Here is an 18525-nt window from a genome sequence, read left to right as displayed (position 1 = left end):
TACATCATGATCAAGTGGGATTCATTCCAGAATCTCAAGGATGGTTCAACATACGTAAAACGGTTAATGTAATACACCATATCAACAAAACAAAGAACAAAAACCACATGATCTTATGAATAGATGCAGAAAAGGCTTTCGATAAAATACAACACAATTTTATGTTTAAGACTCTCAACAAAATGGGTATAGAAGGAAAATATCTCAACATGATAAAGGCCATATATGATAAACCATCAGCTAACATCATATTAAATGGCACTAAACTGAAGGCTTTCCCCCTTAAATCTGGAACAAGACAGGGTTGTCCACTGTCTCCACTCTTATTTAATGTGGTACTAGAGGTTCTAGCCAGAGCAATCAGACAAGACAAAGAAATAAAAGGCATCCATATTGGAAAAGAAGAAGTAAAGGTATCACTTTTTGCAGATGATATGATCCTATACATCGAAAACCCCAAAGAATCCACAAAAAGACTACTAGAAACAATAAGCCAATACAGTAAGGTCGCAGGATACAAAATTAACATCCAGAAGTCAATAGCCTTTCTATATGCCAACAATGAAACAACTGAGAAGGAACTCAAAAGAATAATCCCCTTCACGATTGCAACAAAAAAAATAAAATACTTAGGAATAAACATAACAAAGAATGTAAAGGACTTATATAATGAAAACTATAAACCATTGTTAAGGGAAATCGAAAAAGATATAATGAGATTGAAGAATATACCTTGTTCTTGGCTAGGAAGAATAAATATAATCAAGATGGCTATATTACCCAAAGCAATATACAAATTTAATGCAATTCCCATCAAAATTCCAATGACATTTTTTAAAGAAATAGAGCAAAAAATCATCAGATTTATATGGAACTATAAAAAACCCCGAATAGCCAAAGCAATCCTAAAGAAAAAGAATGAAGCTGGGGGCATAACAATACCTGACTTCAAACTCTATTATAGGGCCACGACAATCAAAACAGCATGGTATTGGCAGAAGAATAGACACTCAGACCAATGGAACAGAATAGAAAGTCCAGAAATAAAACCACATATATATAGTCAAATAATTTTTGATAAAGGGGCCAACAACACACAATGGAGAAAAGAAAGCCTCTTCAATAAATGGTGCTGGGAAAACTGGAAAGCCACATGCAAAAGAATGAAACTGGACTACAGTCTCTCCCCCTGTACAAAAATTAACTCAAAATGGATCAAAGATCTAAACATAAGATCTGATACAATTAGGTACATAGAAGAAGACATAGGTACTCAACTCATGGACCTGGGTTTTAAAGAGCATTTTATGAATTTGACTCCAATGGCAAGAGAAGTGAAGGCAAAAATTAATGAATGGGACTACATCAGACTAAGAAGTTTTTGCTCAGCAAGGGAAACTGATAACAAAATAAACAGAAAGCCAACTAAATGGGAAATGATATTTTCAAACAACAGCTCAGATAAGGGCCTAATATCCAAAATATACAAAGAACTCATAAAACTCAACAACAAACAAACAAACAATCCAATAAAAAAATGGGAAGAGGATATGAATAGACACTTCTCCCAGGAAGAAATACAAATGGCCAACAGATATATGAAAAGATGCTCATCTTCTTTAGCTATTAGAGAAATGCAAATTAAAATGGCAATGAGATACCACCTCACACCTGTTCGATTAGCTGTTATTAGCAAGTCAGGTAATAGCAAATGTTGGAGAGGCTGTGGAGAAAAAGGAACCCTCATCCACTGTTGGTGGGAATGTAAAGTAGTACAACCATTATGGAAGAAAGTATGGTGGTTCCTCAAAAAACTGAAAATAGAACTACCTTATGACCCAGCAATCCCTCTACTGGGTATATATCCCCAAAACTCAGAAACATTGATATGTAAAGACACATGCAGCCCCATGTTTATTGCAGCATTGTTCACAGTGGCCAGGACATGGAAACAACCAAAAAGCCCATCAATAGATGACTGGATAAAGAAGATGTGGCACATATACACTATGGAATACTATTCAGCCATAAGAAATGATGACATCGGAACATTTACAGCAAAATGGTGGGATCTTGATAACATGATACGAAGCGAAATAAGTAAATCAGAAAAAAACAGGAACTGTATTATTCCATACGTAGGTGGGACATAATAGTGAAACTAAGAGACATTGATAAGAGTGTGGTGGTTATAGGGGGGAGGGGGGAATGGGAGAGGAATAGGGGGTGGGAGGGGCACAAAGAAAACAAGATAGAAGGTGACAGAGGACAATCTGACTTTGGGTGGTGGGTATGCAACATAATTGAACGACAAGATAACCTGGACTTGTTATCTTTGAATATATGTATCCTGATTTATTGATGTCACCCCATTAAAAAAATAAAAAAATAAAATAAATAAATAAATAAAAAAAAAAGAAGAAGAAAAGAAATAAAATGTAACACTTATGGGTAGTGTTGTTCAAGAAGAGGAAAGAATAAGACGGGCAGAGAAGAAAAGGACCAAGGTGGACAAAATAGAAATAATAATAATAAAAGCAAGAAGATGAAAGAAACAAAAAAATAGTCGAACAAGTTATACAGTCTATGGATTTTTCTTGATTTTGAGAGGTTAATTTCTTCTTCCTTTTTCTTTCCTCTCCCTCTTCCTGGTCAGTGACTCTGTACCCCAGGCTCTGCCCCTGTGGCATGCTTATGTAGAGATTTGCAGTTGATGAGACTCTATGGCGATGTCATATATTAGGCTTCAGTCTTGTTGGTAGTCAAGGCTTGTTAGCATTTGCAGGCTCCAACAATGAGAGAGTCCATTTACCTGGAGCCTCTATCCTAGTCTCTCTTTCCTGAATTAGCAGCCTGATGATCCAGCTATGAGGCTGCCACTGCCTATGCCAGGGGAGTAAGAGACAGCTGGCAAATCTCCACTTTATCCCCACTCAATGCAAGGCTCTGGGTAAGGCTCTGGCAGTCAGGGCTGCCAGTGTAATCAGGCGGGGCTGGGAGCCAATTGCTCTCAAGGTGACTTTCTATGAGCCTCCAGGCCTGTTCAGCATGCCTAGCACTCTGTGGGACCACTCTCCCCAGGCTTTCCACACTTTGTAACCTGTTTTGGCTAGGAAGAAGATGCCCTAGTCGCTGCCTGCAGTACAGGAGGTCTTAACATCTGCTAAATCCCTCTTTTTAGCATATATCCCTGAGTATGAAAGCTCTGCCAATCAGAAGTTGCCCCTTTAGCAAGACGCACTAAAGAAATCATGCCACTTGTCTTAGATCACTGAACTGAGAGAGATCTTGTCAATTAGAGCCATGTAGGTCAGTTGGGAGGTGAATGGACTGTGAGTTAAGCTAATTTCAGCAATTGGATCTGCTGATCTGCTCCAGAAAGGAATGCAAGCTGCCTGTATGCCCCCCCTACGATGCTTGATTGTTAGCTTGAATGGCTGGGTGAGGTGCCACACCGACCTAGAGAAGCTGGGGCCTAGGGAAGTTTGCTTGGGCACACTCCCCACTTGCTGCTGGCAGCTGCTGCTTGTGGCATGGGCTATTGCTCATGTGAGCTGATTCACCACAGGCACACTCTTTCCTCAGCTTGAACAAACATCCGTGCCGCAGCCTAGCTTCCTCCACACACTTAGCACCCCCTCCCCTGACTCTCAGTTCCAAGTGAAAGCAGCCTTTGCTCAGGTTAGTGAGGAAGGCAGAGTGTTCCTTTGTCTGACTTATTTCCTTCTGGGTTGATTATATATTTAGTCAAATTTTTTGCTCGATCCTACCTTCTCCTTTAGTATGTGGATCTCCTGGATGCTCCAAGGATAGATTTTTCTGTCTCTGGTTGATGAACTTGTTGAAATTTGGGGGAGATTTGTTGGTCATGCTCCTCACAGTGCCATTTCTCTGACGTCACCCCTCTGACCAGTATTTCAATGGGAACTATGGGCCTGCTTTTGGCTAATGAGATGGTCAATGTCCGGTCCCATATTTGTCACTGCTAGCCATAACAAGTGATATGACATGCTTCCGGAGCCAGGACGTGAGCGTCCTGTGTCACTGGAAGTAGTACTCTACGTGATGCCACACTTTGCGTCGCTCACGTACCACCAGTGAAAGAGGTGCCCCTTCTCTAAGTGTGGCGGGGGCCAGATAAATGGCCTCAGGGGGCCATAGTTTGGGGACCCCTGCCCTTAGCTTCCCTGGTCAAGGCATATATGAGAATTGATGCTTCTTTCTCCTCACCCTTCATAAACTCTCTCTCTCTTTTTCTCTCTCTTTCTAAAAATGAATAAATAAAATCTAAAAAAAAATTATGATCAAGTGGCATTCATTCTAGGAGCACAAAAATGCTTCAACATATGTAAATTGATCAAAGCAATACACCAAAAATCAGAAACAAGAGAGGGATGCCCACTCTATCCACTCTTATTCAACATAGTTCTGGAAGTCTTAACCAGAGCAATCAAGCTGGAGAAAAAAAAATAAAAGGTATCTATGTTGGGAAAGACGAAGTGAAGGTATCACATTTTGCAGATAACATGATCCTGTATATAAAAAATACCAAAGACTCCACCAAAAAACTAACAGAAACAATAAACAAATACAGTAAATTCACTGTATATAAAATCAATATACCAAAGTCTACTGCTTTTCTATATACCAATAATAAAACTTCAGAAAATGAATTGAAAAAAAATCCTTTTACAATTGCAACAACAATAAAACCTAGGAATAAACTTAACAGAGGATGTGAAGGACCTATATACTGAAAACTACAAAATATTATTAAAATAAATTGAAAAAGAAACAATGAAATGGAAAAATATTCCATTTTCGTGGACTGGAAGAATCAATATAGTTAAAATGGCCATATTACCCAAAGCAATACACAAATTCAATGCAATCCCCATTAAAATCCAAATGTCATTTTTAAAAGAAATAGAACAATAAAATCACCAGATTTGTATTGAACCATTAAAGACCCCAAATACCCAAAGCAATTCTGAGAAAAAAAGAGTGCAGCTGGAGGTATCATACTACCTAATTTCAAATTATACTATAGAGTCATAATAATCAAATCAGTATCATATTATCAGAAAGACAGACCAATGGAACACACCAAGAACCCAGGTATAAAGCCACACACACACACACACACACACACACACACACACACACACACACACACACACATATTACAAAGAAGCCAAAACCACACAAAGGAGCACAGAAAGCGTCTTCAATAAATGGTGCTGGGAAAATTAGAAAGCCACAATGAAAAGAATGACACTTCACTACAGTTTGTTCCCCTGCACAAAAATTAATTCAAAATGGATCAAAGACCTAAATATAAGACCTGAAACAATAAATTACACAGAAGAAAACATAGGCACTAAACTCATGGACCTTAGCCATAGAGAACATTATATGAATTTGACCCCAAAGGCAAGAGAAGTAAAGGCAAAAGTAAATGAATGAGACTACATCAGACTAAAGAGCTCCTACACATCAACAGAAACCAACAATAATATAAAAATGCAACCAACCAAATGGGAGACAATATTCACAAACAACAGCTCTGATGAGGGGTTAATATCCAAAAAATAAAAAGAACTTATATAGCTCAGCAACAAATGAGCAAACAATCCAATTAAAAAATGGGGAGAGAACCTGAACAGACACTTCTCTCAAGAACACATACAAATGGCTATAAAAGATATGAAAATATGCTCATCTTTGCTAGCTATTGGAGAAACACAAATTGAACTGCAATGAAATTCTACCTCATACCTAACACATTGGCTGTTATCAACAAGACAGGTAATAACAAGAGTTGGGGAGGCTGTGGAGAAAAAGGAACCCTCATTCACTGCTTGTGGGAATGTAAGCTGGAAGAGGCATAATGAAAGACAGTACGGTGTTTCCTCAAAATTTAAGAATAGAACTACCGTATGATCCAGCAGTCTTTCTACTAGGTATCAACCCAAAACAGTAAAAAGCATTAGTATGCAAAACACATGCACACCATTGTTCATCGCAGCATTGTTCACAGTGACTAAGACATGGAAATAACTAAAGTGTCCCTTGCTAGAGGATTAGATAAAGAAGATGTGATACACACACACACACACACACACACACACACACAATGGAATACTATTTAGTCATAAGAAATGATGACATATTGCCATTTATAACACCTGGATGGACCTTGAGAACCTTATAATGAGTGAAATAAGTAAATTAGAACTCATTAGAAACAATATAATTTCACACATATTTGGGATATAAAAATGAGACTCATGGACAGATTAAAGTGAAGTAGTGACTAGGGAGAAGAGGGTTTGAGGGAGGAGGGTAAAAAGGGACAAATATACAGTGATTGAAAATAGTTTGGCTTTGGGTGATGGGCACACAACACAATCAACAGTTCAAATACTATGTAAATATTTACCCAAAATCTATTTACTCTTATTGATCAATGTTTTCCTATTGAATTTAATTTCTAAAAGGAAATAATGAAGGAGAAATAAAGACTTTTTTAGACACACACACAAAAAAGGCATGGATACAATAGCCAGACTGACAGAGGTTTCAAAATCCAGCTCCAGGCACACTAGAATACTGTTTAACATTTGTGTCTCTGTTCATTTGTAAGATGGCACTCATAGGGTTGTGAGCATTACAAGTTTAACTATGTAGTATGGGGCCTAACGCATAGGAAGTGCAATGCTAATCTTATTGCTTCAATGTTATAGTTATTGCTATACAATAAGAAACAAAATCACCAAAAATATTTCAAGCAGAAAAGTAATATGAAGCGTTTATGAAATTGTTGGCTACAGAAGTAGAATTCAAGGGCCTACCATTGGACTAAAGGCTTCAAAGTCATGTCACTGTGGTTGTGACCCAAATTTATTTTAGGAAGTTGTTGCTTCTTCTATCATCATCACTGCTACCACTACAGTTTCTCACCCAAAGTTCTGTGAGTACATACACTGGAATGCAGAGTACAGAAGCTACAAACATATCCTTGGAATTGCCAGCCAGCCACCAAGTCCCAGGAACATATCCTCTGTCTGACTTAAGCTTTCCAAGTATTATGCAAAATGATCTCATTATCAAAGACTGAATATGTATCAGAACCCACATTATATCCAGAACTGTAGTTGCAAGGGAGACTGGTGTGTGTGTGTGTGTGTGTGTGTGTGTGTGTGTGTGTGTTTAATCTTCCATAAGGAAACACAAAAAGTATAGGAATGGATGCTGAGTAGCTACAGATAATATTCATAGCTTCTATCTTTAGATGAAGAAAATATTTTCTTTCTGACTCTTGACACCAATATTCTAACTGTGGTCAAAATATAGGATATCACTGATTGGCAAAATATAAAGAGGAATGAGACATAAGACTAAAGATCAAGGGATAAGCTTGATCAGGAAAATGGATATCTCTTCAGTATTGGAAGGACAATGGTGAGAAGAAATACAACTTATAGTCCTGTGCCCTGAGTGAAAAAGGTGAAATCTGGCTAGGGGTTTGATGATGAGAGAAATAGGAAAGGAAGTTGACATAGCATGAAAAATCTTTCTGCACACCAGCTAGCAAAATAAGGAGATAATAAATAAAAAAATAATAAATAAAATAAACAGAAACATGGGTCTTATTTTATAAAGCATTGTTATTCTTATTTATTGAAAATGCCAATTTTAAAAGTTTTCAAAATAAAAACAAGTTAGAAAATCTGATTTGTGTAAGAAGGAATATGACAGAAGAGGAACTAAAAGGCCTCTAAGGGCAACAGTTTAATTACAGAGTAACAGAAACTCATTTATAGAGTATTGTAAACAACACAACTATGGAGACACTGTTCTCAGGTTAACATGGCTTCATTTCCTTTATACTATATTTTAGTATGTGAGTGTGGACACCACTCTGCATGAGCTTCATAACCCAGAGTACCAAAGGTCTCTCATCAGAAAGGTGAAGTCCCCAAAACATGCATATATACATGTCACTCTAAAATAAAGACCTTTCAATATTTTAAGCTATATTTTATCAATTAAAATATTTTGTAATCACAAAAAAATGTTTCCTATGGATATAGTTTGCACATTTATGGCAAGCCATTGACTTACCACAGACAGAGCAAATGCTAAGATCTATGCTGTTTTTAATTTTTAGGTGAAGGATGGTATATTTAAACTGTTGTGCTTAAAAACAGAAAAATAGCAGGTTCCTACAAATTTTCTTCAGTCTTTATCTTCTAAAGACAGCTGTGTGCGGTTGGTTGACTTTCGACTGTAGGAATAGTCCATTTCATGTGAATGGTGTAAATTCTGCTCTGCAGCAAGCAGTCAAGAGCCTCGTACCATGTAGCAATAGGATATTGATAATCCCCAGTTCTAGAAAGAAAGAAAAGTTTACCAAACTTGGGGAGGGTCAAGCTTCAAGTTTGGTTTCAAAACAATATTTGCAAAACTCATATTTATAGGCATCCATCAAATATATATGGAAGACAACTTTGATCAACCCATTTTCCTTTGCCTTTCTTTCTGATGATCTTCCTCACCATGCCAAATTTCACCTCTGGGAGAGAGAGTCTCAGGGTGATTATCAACTGGGTGGAATTTGGATGTGTGCTGCTCTTCTGTGAACATTCACTAAATCTGGTTTGTCACAATTCTGATTTCTGAGATACATACAAAGGCGATGTCTTAATTTGATGAGTAACTTGGGTAAACTAGTTCCAAATAATCAGCTTCACTAGTAACCAGCACACAGCTACTACAGGGGCTCCTTTTCCCTAGATATACAAACTGAACCTACACATTCTTACAAATAATGCTTTGAGGCTGATTAAGATTTTACCTTCTCATAGCATATATGGGAAAGTAATAAATTGAATTAAAATAGACTACTAGGGCACAAAATCTCTTCAATGGCAGATGGTTTTAAAGTTTAGAATTTGTAACTTGGATATGCAATGTAGGTAAAGTACTTGCTCACAATCTATATTTTTAAAAAGCAAAGCACACACATACTAGTTTGCACACCACTTGGTATGGTTGGCTAAAGCACTGTGGAAATACAAAACTTACACAAGAGGCAAAAAGCTAGAGGAAAATCCTATTATGTTATGGAAAAGAGGTGGTCAATTCTTCTGCTGAAGGGAAGATTATCCAGTGCACTTTGCTAATGGATTTGGTGCTGACATGAATGACCAGAGTTTCTGACCCACAGAGGTAAAATGTAAACCAATGCAAAAGGAATAAGGGCACTACTGTCTTCTTGGTCTTATAGACAACATCTGGTAGGAATAAAAAAAATGTGCATTGAGGGGTGGCACATGATAGTCCAGAGAAGGGCAGCTGGATCAGGAGCTAATGTGCTTATCACTCTACTCTAGTTATAGCTCAAAAAGCTTTGACATCAGTAAAGTGGGCACTAAGGGGCTTTCCTCTACACAAAAACATTAGGTAAAAGGTCAAGTTTACTTTTAATAAGCCATGACCAGACACTTTGGGATAGTAGCCAGCCCAAAAAGGGTAATAGTTTTTAAAGAAGCACTATGAGTTGAAGGCCATTTGAAGACTAAGTCATTTGCCTACATTAGCTTTTAGCTTTCCTTTTGTTACTGAATAAAAAAAAAACAACATCATCAACACTGAAGAGACTTCTACCACCACCTCTTGCTTTTATCCCTGCTGAAAAAATGTAACCAACCAACTAAAAACCTAACAACAACATTCAAGTAAACAGAGGGAAGGAGGCTGACTCAAATATAAAATAAAAACTGTAGTTGTGAGCAAACTGAGCCAAATCATTCAGCTGGATGTTACAAGATGCACTGAAGGCACACATTGCCCAGGTACACAGTGATGGTTATGGGAGAATCAAGGTTTTGCTACTGGACTCAGCCCGGGTACACTCATCAGTTTGCTTCAACAGCCTCCGGACCAGCTTTTCTAGGTCTCTTCTTGATTTCAATTCTTCTTCCAGGCATTGCTTCATTCTTTTATTCTCCTATGATAGGAAAAGACTTGATTACCAAACAAAGGTACTCTTTATCAAGGGTTCTTCTGCTCATCCTCTTGGTGGCCTTCAATTACTGACTCATTTTTTCTTCTTCATACTTCTCTACCTAAGCTCCCAACGCAAGGCAGCTTCTGGATTCTTTTACCTCTCTTTGACCAACTTTTGCATTCTTCTTCCTTGAAATCTAAGCATTCTCTAAGGCTCTGGGCTTGGCTCTCTGCTAGTTCAATACTCTTTTCACTTAGTGTCTATCATCTTCCAATTCACGTATCTATTAAGAGGCCTCCCAAATCTCTCTGGTACTTACCTCATCTCATCTCACTAGCACCAGGTCAACAGTCCCCAATGCCAACTTGGTATTTCCTCCTAGATGTGTTACAAACCTCTCAAACTAATTAAGTCCTAAAATGAACTCTATCTCTGTCACCCCAAATTTCTCTTTCTCTTGTAGTTGCTGATTTCCATGAAGAATATCACCATATCAAACTAGATAACAAGGTAATACACTTTATCTTCAATCCTTCAATCTTTCTTAATTCCAACATCATACCATCATTTTGCACAGGTTCTAATCTACAATGTGCCTTTCTTTACATTTGTTTTCCTCCTCTGCAGTATCAGCAGCACTGCTTCAGTGCAGGACTTCATCATGCCTCACTCTGAGTTTTGTAATAACTTCCTAAGTGATCTTCCACATCTGGTAATTCATCCTTTACCATGTGAGGAGGTACAGTCTGTCTTCAAACACAAGTAAGTATGTATATCATGGAGCCCTGGATTGCATCTGCACATAATCCCACAAATTATGACTTATGATTCTGGTTATACTCACATGCTCAAAAATAACATATATTTTCTTAAATTCTGTTTAAAAATGTCAGAGAGCATGAAGGTTGTATCTAAGTTTGGGACCCTATTGTAAATCACTAAATAGGTAAATAACAATTCTCAGCAGCTTCAGCCCAAGGCCACATGGTAAAATTAACAAAACTGACCTCGATGACACAAGGAAAATAATAATCCCCACCTCAACACTTTGTTACTGGACCTTTCCTGAGAGTTTTTACTAGTGTGACAAGGAAGAAGAAATGGTCTTCTTATAATCTGAAAAAAAGACTTTTATATTTCCTTACCTGTTTCAGTTCTTTAACCTCATCCTTCAAAGCATAAACAGTGTCAACAAGGCTCCTGGAACATAAAGTTTAGAGATTAATAGCTGGCACTGAAGTATTGGTAAATAATACTTAACAAAAAAAGCAGTTTTATTGAATTACAGATCCTGAAAAGCAGTGGATTGTCTAGCTGATGAGAAGAGATACTGCTATTAATGGACTTCGTGTTCCTCATTGTTATGGGCTAACCATCACCACCACACATATTCATGCAAATGTCATGTTATCATACCTTTTCTATATTCCTCTTCTTCTTTGCTACTTGCTTCCTAGCTTGAGTGAGTACAAAAACAAAGCATCGAGCTTACCATCAGATTATGTCTTTGAGACAAGAATGAACACCATCTAACATATAATGAGAGGTGTCATAGGCACATACCAATCCTACAATATCTGTGATATATAGCATTGCTCTTCTCAGATATCTGACCCTACATGACCCTACATAAAACAAAGGCAGAAGAATTATTTCTAGAAGATCCCATATATTTCAGAAAAAGATTAAGTGATCTAGCTGAGTTATGGATCATTCATTTCTTCTCTGGCTTTCTCCTTGGACAAAGACTTTAGATATCTGTATTCCAAATCTAATCCTACCACTTACCAGACCTCTAACCTTGGATAACCAGTTTCCTTCTTAACTTTCTTCACACACAAAATGGGGATAATACCACATTCAACTGAAAACCTCACAAAGTTATTGTAAAGATTAATATAGTTATAATAAAAATAATAGTTATTATTATAATAGCTATATAAAGATAATAGTGGCAACTGGCCTCAGTTCACAGCATAGCCCCTCCCAGGCACCTCCATATCCAATACAGCCAGCTACTAACTTCAGATCACTTTGTAGCTCTTACCAGGTGACCATGTGTCAGGCAGATAGCAACTGGCCTTGGTCTGCACTGGAGACCCTCCCCAAAGGCCCCAGGACCAATACACTTGGCCAACTTCACACCCACAAGACTGCTACCCAATTGACTCAACAAATGATACACCCAAGGGGTGAACTCAGCAGGCACCAGAGTTTCAATAAAGCAAATCCTGCTTCATTAAATCAGCCCCTTAATAATAGCTCATTCATTATAGTCAAAGTCATTCAGCCTGAGGATCAGTCCTACCCACTGAAGTGCCAACAACAATCAAGGCTCAACTACAACCAGATGCCACATACAACTCACACAAGAAACACCCCTCGAACACCCAACTTCCATATCAGGTGATCAAAGAGGCTGTACTACTGGAATCTACAGGTCATCCTAAAATGATTTGTAGGTGCAACAGATCCACCTTTTAATACATGGAAACTAACACAGGGAGGCAGCCAAAAAGAGGACACAAAGAAACGAGTCACAAGTGAAATAACAAGATAAAACTCCAGAAAAAAGCACTAAAGAAAACAGAGAAAGGAATCTACTAGGTAAAATGTTAAAAACCTTATTATAAGGATGTTCAATTAATTTAGGAAAAGAATAAATGAATGCAGTGAGAATTCATAGAAAGAGACAGAAACCATAAAAAAGAACCAGTCAGAAATAAAGAATACAACAACTAAAATGAAGAATACACTAGAAGAAGTCAACAGCAGATTAGAAGAAGCAGAGGACCTAATCAGCAATTTGTCAGACAAGGTAGCATAAAACATGTAATTAGAATAGCAAAAAAAGAAAGATTTAAAAATAGGAGACTCATTTAAGGGAACTCTAGGATATCAAATGTCAACATTTGCATCGTAGTGGTACCAGAAGGAGAAGAGAAGGAAGAAGGGATTAAGAACCTATTTAAAGAAATAATGATGGAAAACATTATTCCTTTAACTGGTGAGGGAACTAGACATACAAGTCTAGGAAGCACAGATAACCCCAAATAAGATGAACCTAAAGAGATCCACACTAAGACACATCACAATTAAAATGGCAAAGGTAAAAGACAAAAAGAATCTTAAAAGCAGCAAGAGAAAAGCAGCTAGTTAACTACAAGGGAGTTCTGATAAGACCGTCAGCTGATTTCCCAACAGAAAATTTTCAGGCCATAAGAGCTGAGCACAAAATATTCGAACTGATTAAAAGCAAGGAAATACAACCAAGATTACTCTACCCAGCAAGGCTATCATTTAGAATTAAAGGAGAGATAAAGAGTTTTCCAGATTAAAAAGAAAAAAAAAAGCTAAAAGAGTCCATCACCACCAAATCAATATTACAAGAAATGTAAAAGGACTTCTAGAAAAAGAAAAAGGAAAAAAAGCTGAAAAATGTATATTAAAATTTCAATAATTACAAACCAATCAATAATTACTTTAAATGTAAATAAATTAAGTGCTCCAATTAAAAGACATACAGTGGATGAATGGATAAGAAGTCAAGATGCATACACATGCTGCCAACAAGAGGCCCACCTCAGAACAAAAGACATGCACAGACTAAAAGTAAAAGGATGGGAAAATATCTTATGCAAATAGAAACAAACAAAAAAGACAGGGTAGCAACGCTTATATCAGGCAACATACACTTTAAAACAAAGGCTATAACAGAGACAAAGAAGAACATTTCATAATAATAAAAAGATCAGTCCAACAGGGAAATATAACCTGTGTAAATATCTACACACAATATATAACAGCACATCAATGTATAAAGCAAATAGTGATTGATATAAAGGTACAGATCAACCGTAATACAGTAATAATAGGGAAATGTAACACCACATTGACATCAATGGATAGATTATTTAGACAGAAAATTAACAAGGAAACAGCAGCCTTAAATGAAACATTAGACCAGACGAATTTAATTATATTTTTAGAGCATTTTACCCCAAAGCAGCAGAGTATACATTCTTTTCGCACACATGGAACATTTTCCAGGATAGACCATGTTAGGTCACAAAACAGTTCTCAAAAAAGTTTTAGGCTGAAATCATATCAAGCATCTTTTCCAAACATAATTATATGAAAATAGAAATCAGTTATAAGGAAAAAAAACAACATCCCTGAAAAACACACAAACATATGGAGGTTAAATAACATGCTACTAAACAATAACTGGGTTCTTTTTTATATATACCTAGTCATTATTTAAGTAGCATATTACTGAGTCTCCATATATTCCAATTTCACTTCTGGGAATAATTTGAGGAATCCTGAAACACTACTGCAAAAGGATGTATGCACCTCTATATTCATTGAAACATTATTTACAAAAACCAAGATTTGGAAGCAGCCCAAGTTCCCATCAGTAGATGAATAGATAAAAAAAAATCTGTGATACATTTACACAATGGAATTCTACTTGGCTATGAAAAAAAGAAGAAATCTTACCTTTTTCAACAGCATGGATGAACCTGGAGATTATTATGCTAAGTGAAATAAGCCAGTCAGAGAAAAACAAGTACCATTTGATTTCACTTATATGTGGAACCTAATGAACTAAGTAAACTAACAAACAAAATAGAAACATTCTCATAGATGCATAGATCAGACTGACAGTTGTCAAAGGTGAAGGTGGTTATGGGCTGAGTGAAAAAGATAAAGGAATTAAGCAAAGAAAATAAAACTCATGGATACAGACAACAGTATGGTGATTACCAGAGTAAAAGGAGATAGGGGGAAATGGAAGAGGGTAAAGTAAATGGTGATGGAAAGAGATTTGACTTGACTTGAGGTGGTGAACACACAATACCATATATAGATGTTGTGTTATAGAGTTGCATACTTGAAACCCATATCCTTTTATTAACTAATATCACCCCAATAAATTCAATTTTAAAAAAGAACTCTGAAAAGAAACAGTGATTAAATAAACAACACAATCAAAAAAGAAGTCAAAATATATTCAGAGACAAATGAAAATGAAAAAACAACCAAGAACATATGGGACACAGAAAACCAGGAAAATTTATAGTAATATAGGGCTACCTCAAGAAACAAGAAAAATCTCAAATAAACAATCTAACCGAACAGCTAAAGGAACTAGAAAAAACAAAATGCAAAGTGAGTACAAAGTCTGAAATAGTAAAGATCACAGATAAAATGAATAAAATTGAGTCTAAAAAAAAGCAGTACAAAAGATCAATAAAACCAAGAGCTAGTTCTTTGAAAAGATAAACAAGATTGACAAACATTTAACCAGTCTCATCAAGAAAAAGAAGGACAGGGTCCAAGTAAATAAATCAGAAATAAAAGAGAAGTGACAATTGACATCAAGAAAATACAAAGTATTAATACTACAATTATATGTCAACAAATTCAACAACCTGGAAGAAATGGATAAATTCCTTGAAACATACAACCTTCCAAGACTGAATCAAGAAGAAACAGAAAATTTGAACAGACCAATTATCACTAACAAAACTGAATCACACAAAAATCTTTACAGGTGAATCTTAGTAAACATTCAAAGAATTAACACCTATCTTTCTCAAAGCATTCCAAAAAATATAAGAGGAGGAATGACTATCAAACTGATTTTATGAGGACAGCATTACCCTGATTCCAAAACCAGACAAAGACATTACAAAAAATAGAAAATTATAAAACAATATCCCACATGAACATAGATGCTAAAATCCTCAACAAAATATTAACAAACCAAATCCAGCAATACATGAAAAAGATCATACACCATGATCAAGAAGGTTTTATTCCTGAGATCCAAGGTTGGTTAAATATTCACAAATCAATTAATGTGATACACCACAAATAAAAAATAAAAATTATATGATCATATAAATAGATGTAGAAAAACTTTTGACAAAATCCTGCACCTATTTATGATAAAAACTTTCAGCAAAGTGAAAATAGAGGGAACATACTTCAAAATTATAAGAGTCATATATGACAAACCCACAGCTAACATCCTACTCTATAGGGAAAAACTAAAAGCATTTCTCATAAGACCAGGAAGAAGACAGGTGATGACCACTTTCATCACTCTTATTCAACATGTTCTAGTCACAGAAATCAGATAAGAAAACAAAAAAGGCATCCGAATTGGAAAGGAAGAAGTAAAATTGTCATTATTTGCTGATGACATGATAATATATATAGAGAACAATAAAGATTTCACTAAAAAGCTATTAAAACTAATACATTTAGCAAAGTAGCAGGATAAAAAATTAATATTCAGAAATCAGCTGCATTTTATACACTAATAATGATCTATCTGAAAGAGAAATAAAGAAGACAATCCCACCTGGCCAGGTAGTGACGCAGTGGATAGAGCATCAACTGGGATGCTGAGGACCCTGGTTAGAAATCCCAAGGTCATCAGCTTGAGCATGGGCTCATCCAGCTTGAGCACTGGCTCACCAGCTTGTGTGTGGGGTCACTGGCTTGAGCATAAGATAATAGACATGACTCCACGGTCGCTGGCTTGAAGTCTAAAGTCGCTGTCTTGAGCTAAGGTCACGGGCTTGAGCAAGGGGTCACTGGCTCAGCTGGAGTTCCCAGGTCACAGCCCATATGAGAAAGCAATCAATGAACATTTAAAGTGCTGCAACTATGAGCTGATACTTCTCATCTCTCTTTCTTTCTGTCTGTCCCTCTATCTCTCTCTCCCTCTTCTGCTAAAAAAAAAGAAAAGAAAAATATCCCATTTACCATTGTATTGAAAAAAAATACACAGGAAAAGTTTAGCCAAAGAAGTAAAAGATCTGTACTCAGAAAAGTATAAGACACTGAAGAAAGAAACGGAAGAAAATACAAATAAATGGAAGCATATACCATGCTCATGGATAGGAAGAATTAATATCATTAAAATGTCCATACACAGAAAACTGGACAGATGTGTGAAAAAAGAAAAAGGGGAAAAAAAAGAAACCAGACGAACTTCTTATACCATTATATAAGGATAAATTCAGAAATGCCTAACAAGTGGTGGTGCAATGAATTGAGCGTCAATCTGGTATGCTGAGGTCCCGGATTCAAAACCCTGACATCTCTAGCTTGACCATGGGCTCATCCAGCTTGCAAGCAGGTTCACTAGCTTGAATGTGGGGTTGCAAGCTTGAGTGTGGAATCATTGACATGATCCTATGGTCATTGGCTTGAGGCCAAAGTTCACTGGCTTGAAGCCCAAGGTCACTGGCTTGAGCAAGGGGTCACTGGCTCAGTTGAAGCCCCCTGGTCAAGGCACATCTGAGAGGCAATCAATGAGCAACTAAGAGTTGATGCTTTTCATCTCTCTACCCCATCTCAAAAAAGAAAAGAATACATTCAAAATGGATTAAAGACTGAAATATAAGACCTGAAACCATAAAATTGCTAGAAGAAAACAGACAGTAAACTGAAATTGCTCTTAGCAATATATATATTTTTTGAATATGGCTCCTTGGACAAGGGAAACAAATAGAAAAAACAAATGGGACTACATCAAAGTAAAAAAATTTTGCACAGCAAAGGAAGCCATCAACAAAACAAAGGACAAACTACTGGATGGCAGATTATATTCACCGATGATATTTGTGGACCCTGAGAAAAAAAAAGATATCTACTAAGAAGGGCTCCGAGTGACTAATTGGGCTCAAATTTAAAAAACAAACACACACAAAAAACAGAGCCTAGCAGTCATTTCTATACAGGGACCTCTCACACAAGCTGTACTTCAGGGAGAAGCCTGCACTAAGCTGCCTACCTTCTGCACTGTTTACTTCCATCTGAGCCAGCCCTTATAAAAAGAGCTTCTAGAATCCTACTTCAATCAAGCAGACTGAGGCTTTCCCTATTCAATAAGAGCTGTGCAGCTATATCCCCATCAGCATCTTCACTAAAAACTCAGAGAGGTTCTATTCTGACCAACCAGAACAGTACTTTTTGGATCAATCAAAATGGAAGGATTTGCAGTTCTCATTTGAATGAGAACAAATTAATCAGGGACTAGGGGCAGTGACTTCTGTCTATATGAGTCATCTCCCCTCTGGCTCATTGAGTGCACTTTCCATTTTCACCAAAGGTCCACGGCTGACTAGCCACGAAGCCTGGCTCACCCTAGGGCTTCACAGCCAGGATGTTTCATAGCTGTGCTGCTTCATAATGGTGCTGTAACTTTATTGAGCTGTTTGCACTGAATAAAGTTTCCTTCTTCACTGAACCCAAATTGAGGATTCCTGTTGGTGTTAAATTGATGCTAATAACCATCAGTTGACATACTAAAAATATATAAAGAACTCATACAACTTAACACCAAAAAGCACCCCAAAAACAATCCATTTTAAAAATGAGCAGAGGACACGAATAGACATTTCTCCAAAGAGGACATAGAAATGGCCAATAGATATATGAAAAGATGCCGAATGTCACAGAAATGCAAATTTAAAGCACAATGATAT

At 36.8% G+C, this 18525-nt stretch overlaps 1 protein-coding gene across 1 annotated transcript in view; it reads right to left on the bottom strand.

Moving 5' to 3' along the window:
* Nucleotides 1-7675: 7675 nt before the first annotated feature.
* The window catches only part of ARHGEF6 (Rac/Cdc42 guanine nucleotide exchange factor 6), a 237457-nt gene continuing 226607 nt past the window's right edge, over nt 7676-18525 (bottom strand). The window contains exons 21-22 of the mRNA XM_066249475.1: nt 11161-11215; nt 7676-10015 (exon numbers count right to left, since the gene is read on the bottom strand). Of these exons, the coding sequence (XP_066105572.1) occupies nt 9875-10015; nt 11161-11215 (196 nt within the window). The 3' untranslated portion in view covers nt 7676-9874. The remainder of the gene's footprint in view (nt 10016-11160; nt 11216-18525) is intronic.

This window comes from Saccopteryx bilineata, chromosome X, assembly GCF_036850765.1.
Source record: "Saccopteryx bilineata isolate mSacBil1 chromosome X, mSacBil1_pri_phased_curated, whole genome shotgun sequence".
Classification (NCBI taxonomy): domain Eukaryota; kingdom Metazoa; phylum Chordata; class Mammalia; order Chiroptera; family Emballonuridae; genus Saccopteryx; species Saccopteryx bilineata.
Note: the sequence above shows the minus strand (reverse complement) of the source record. Positions and strands in the feature narration are given on the sequence as shown.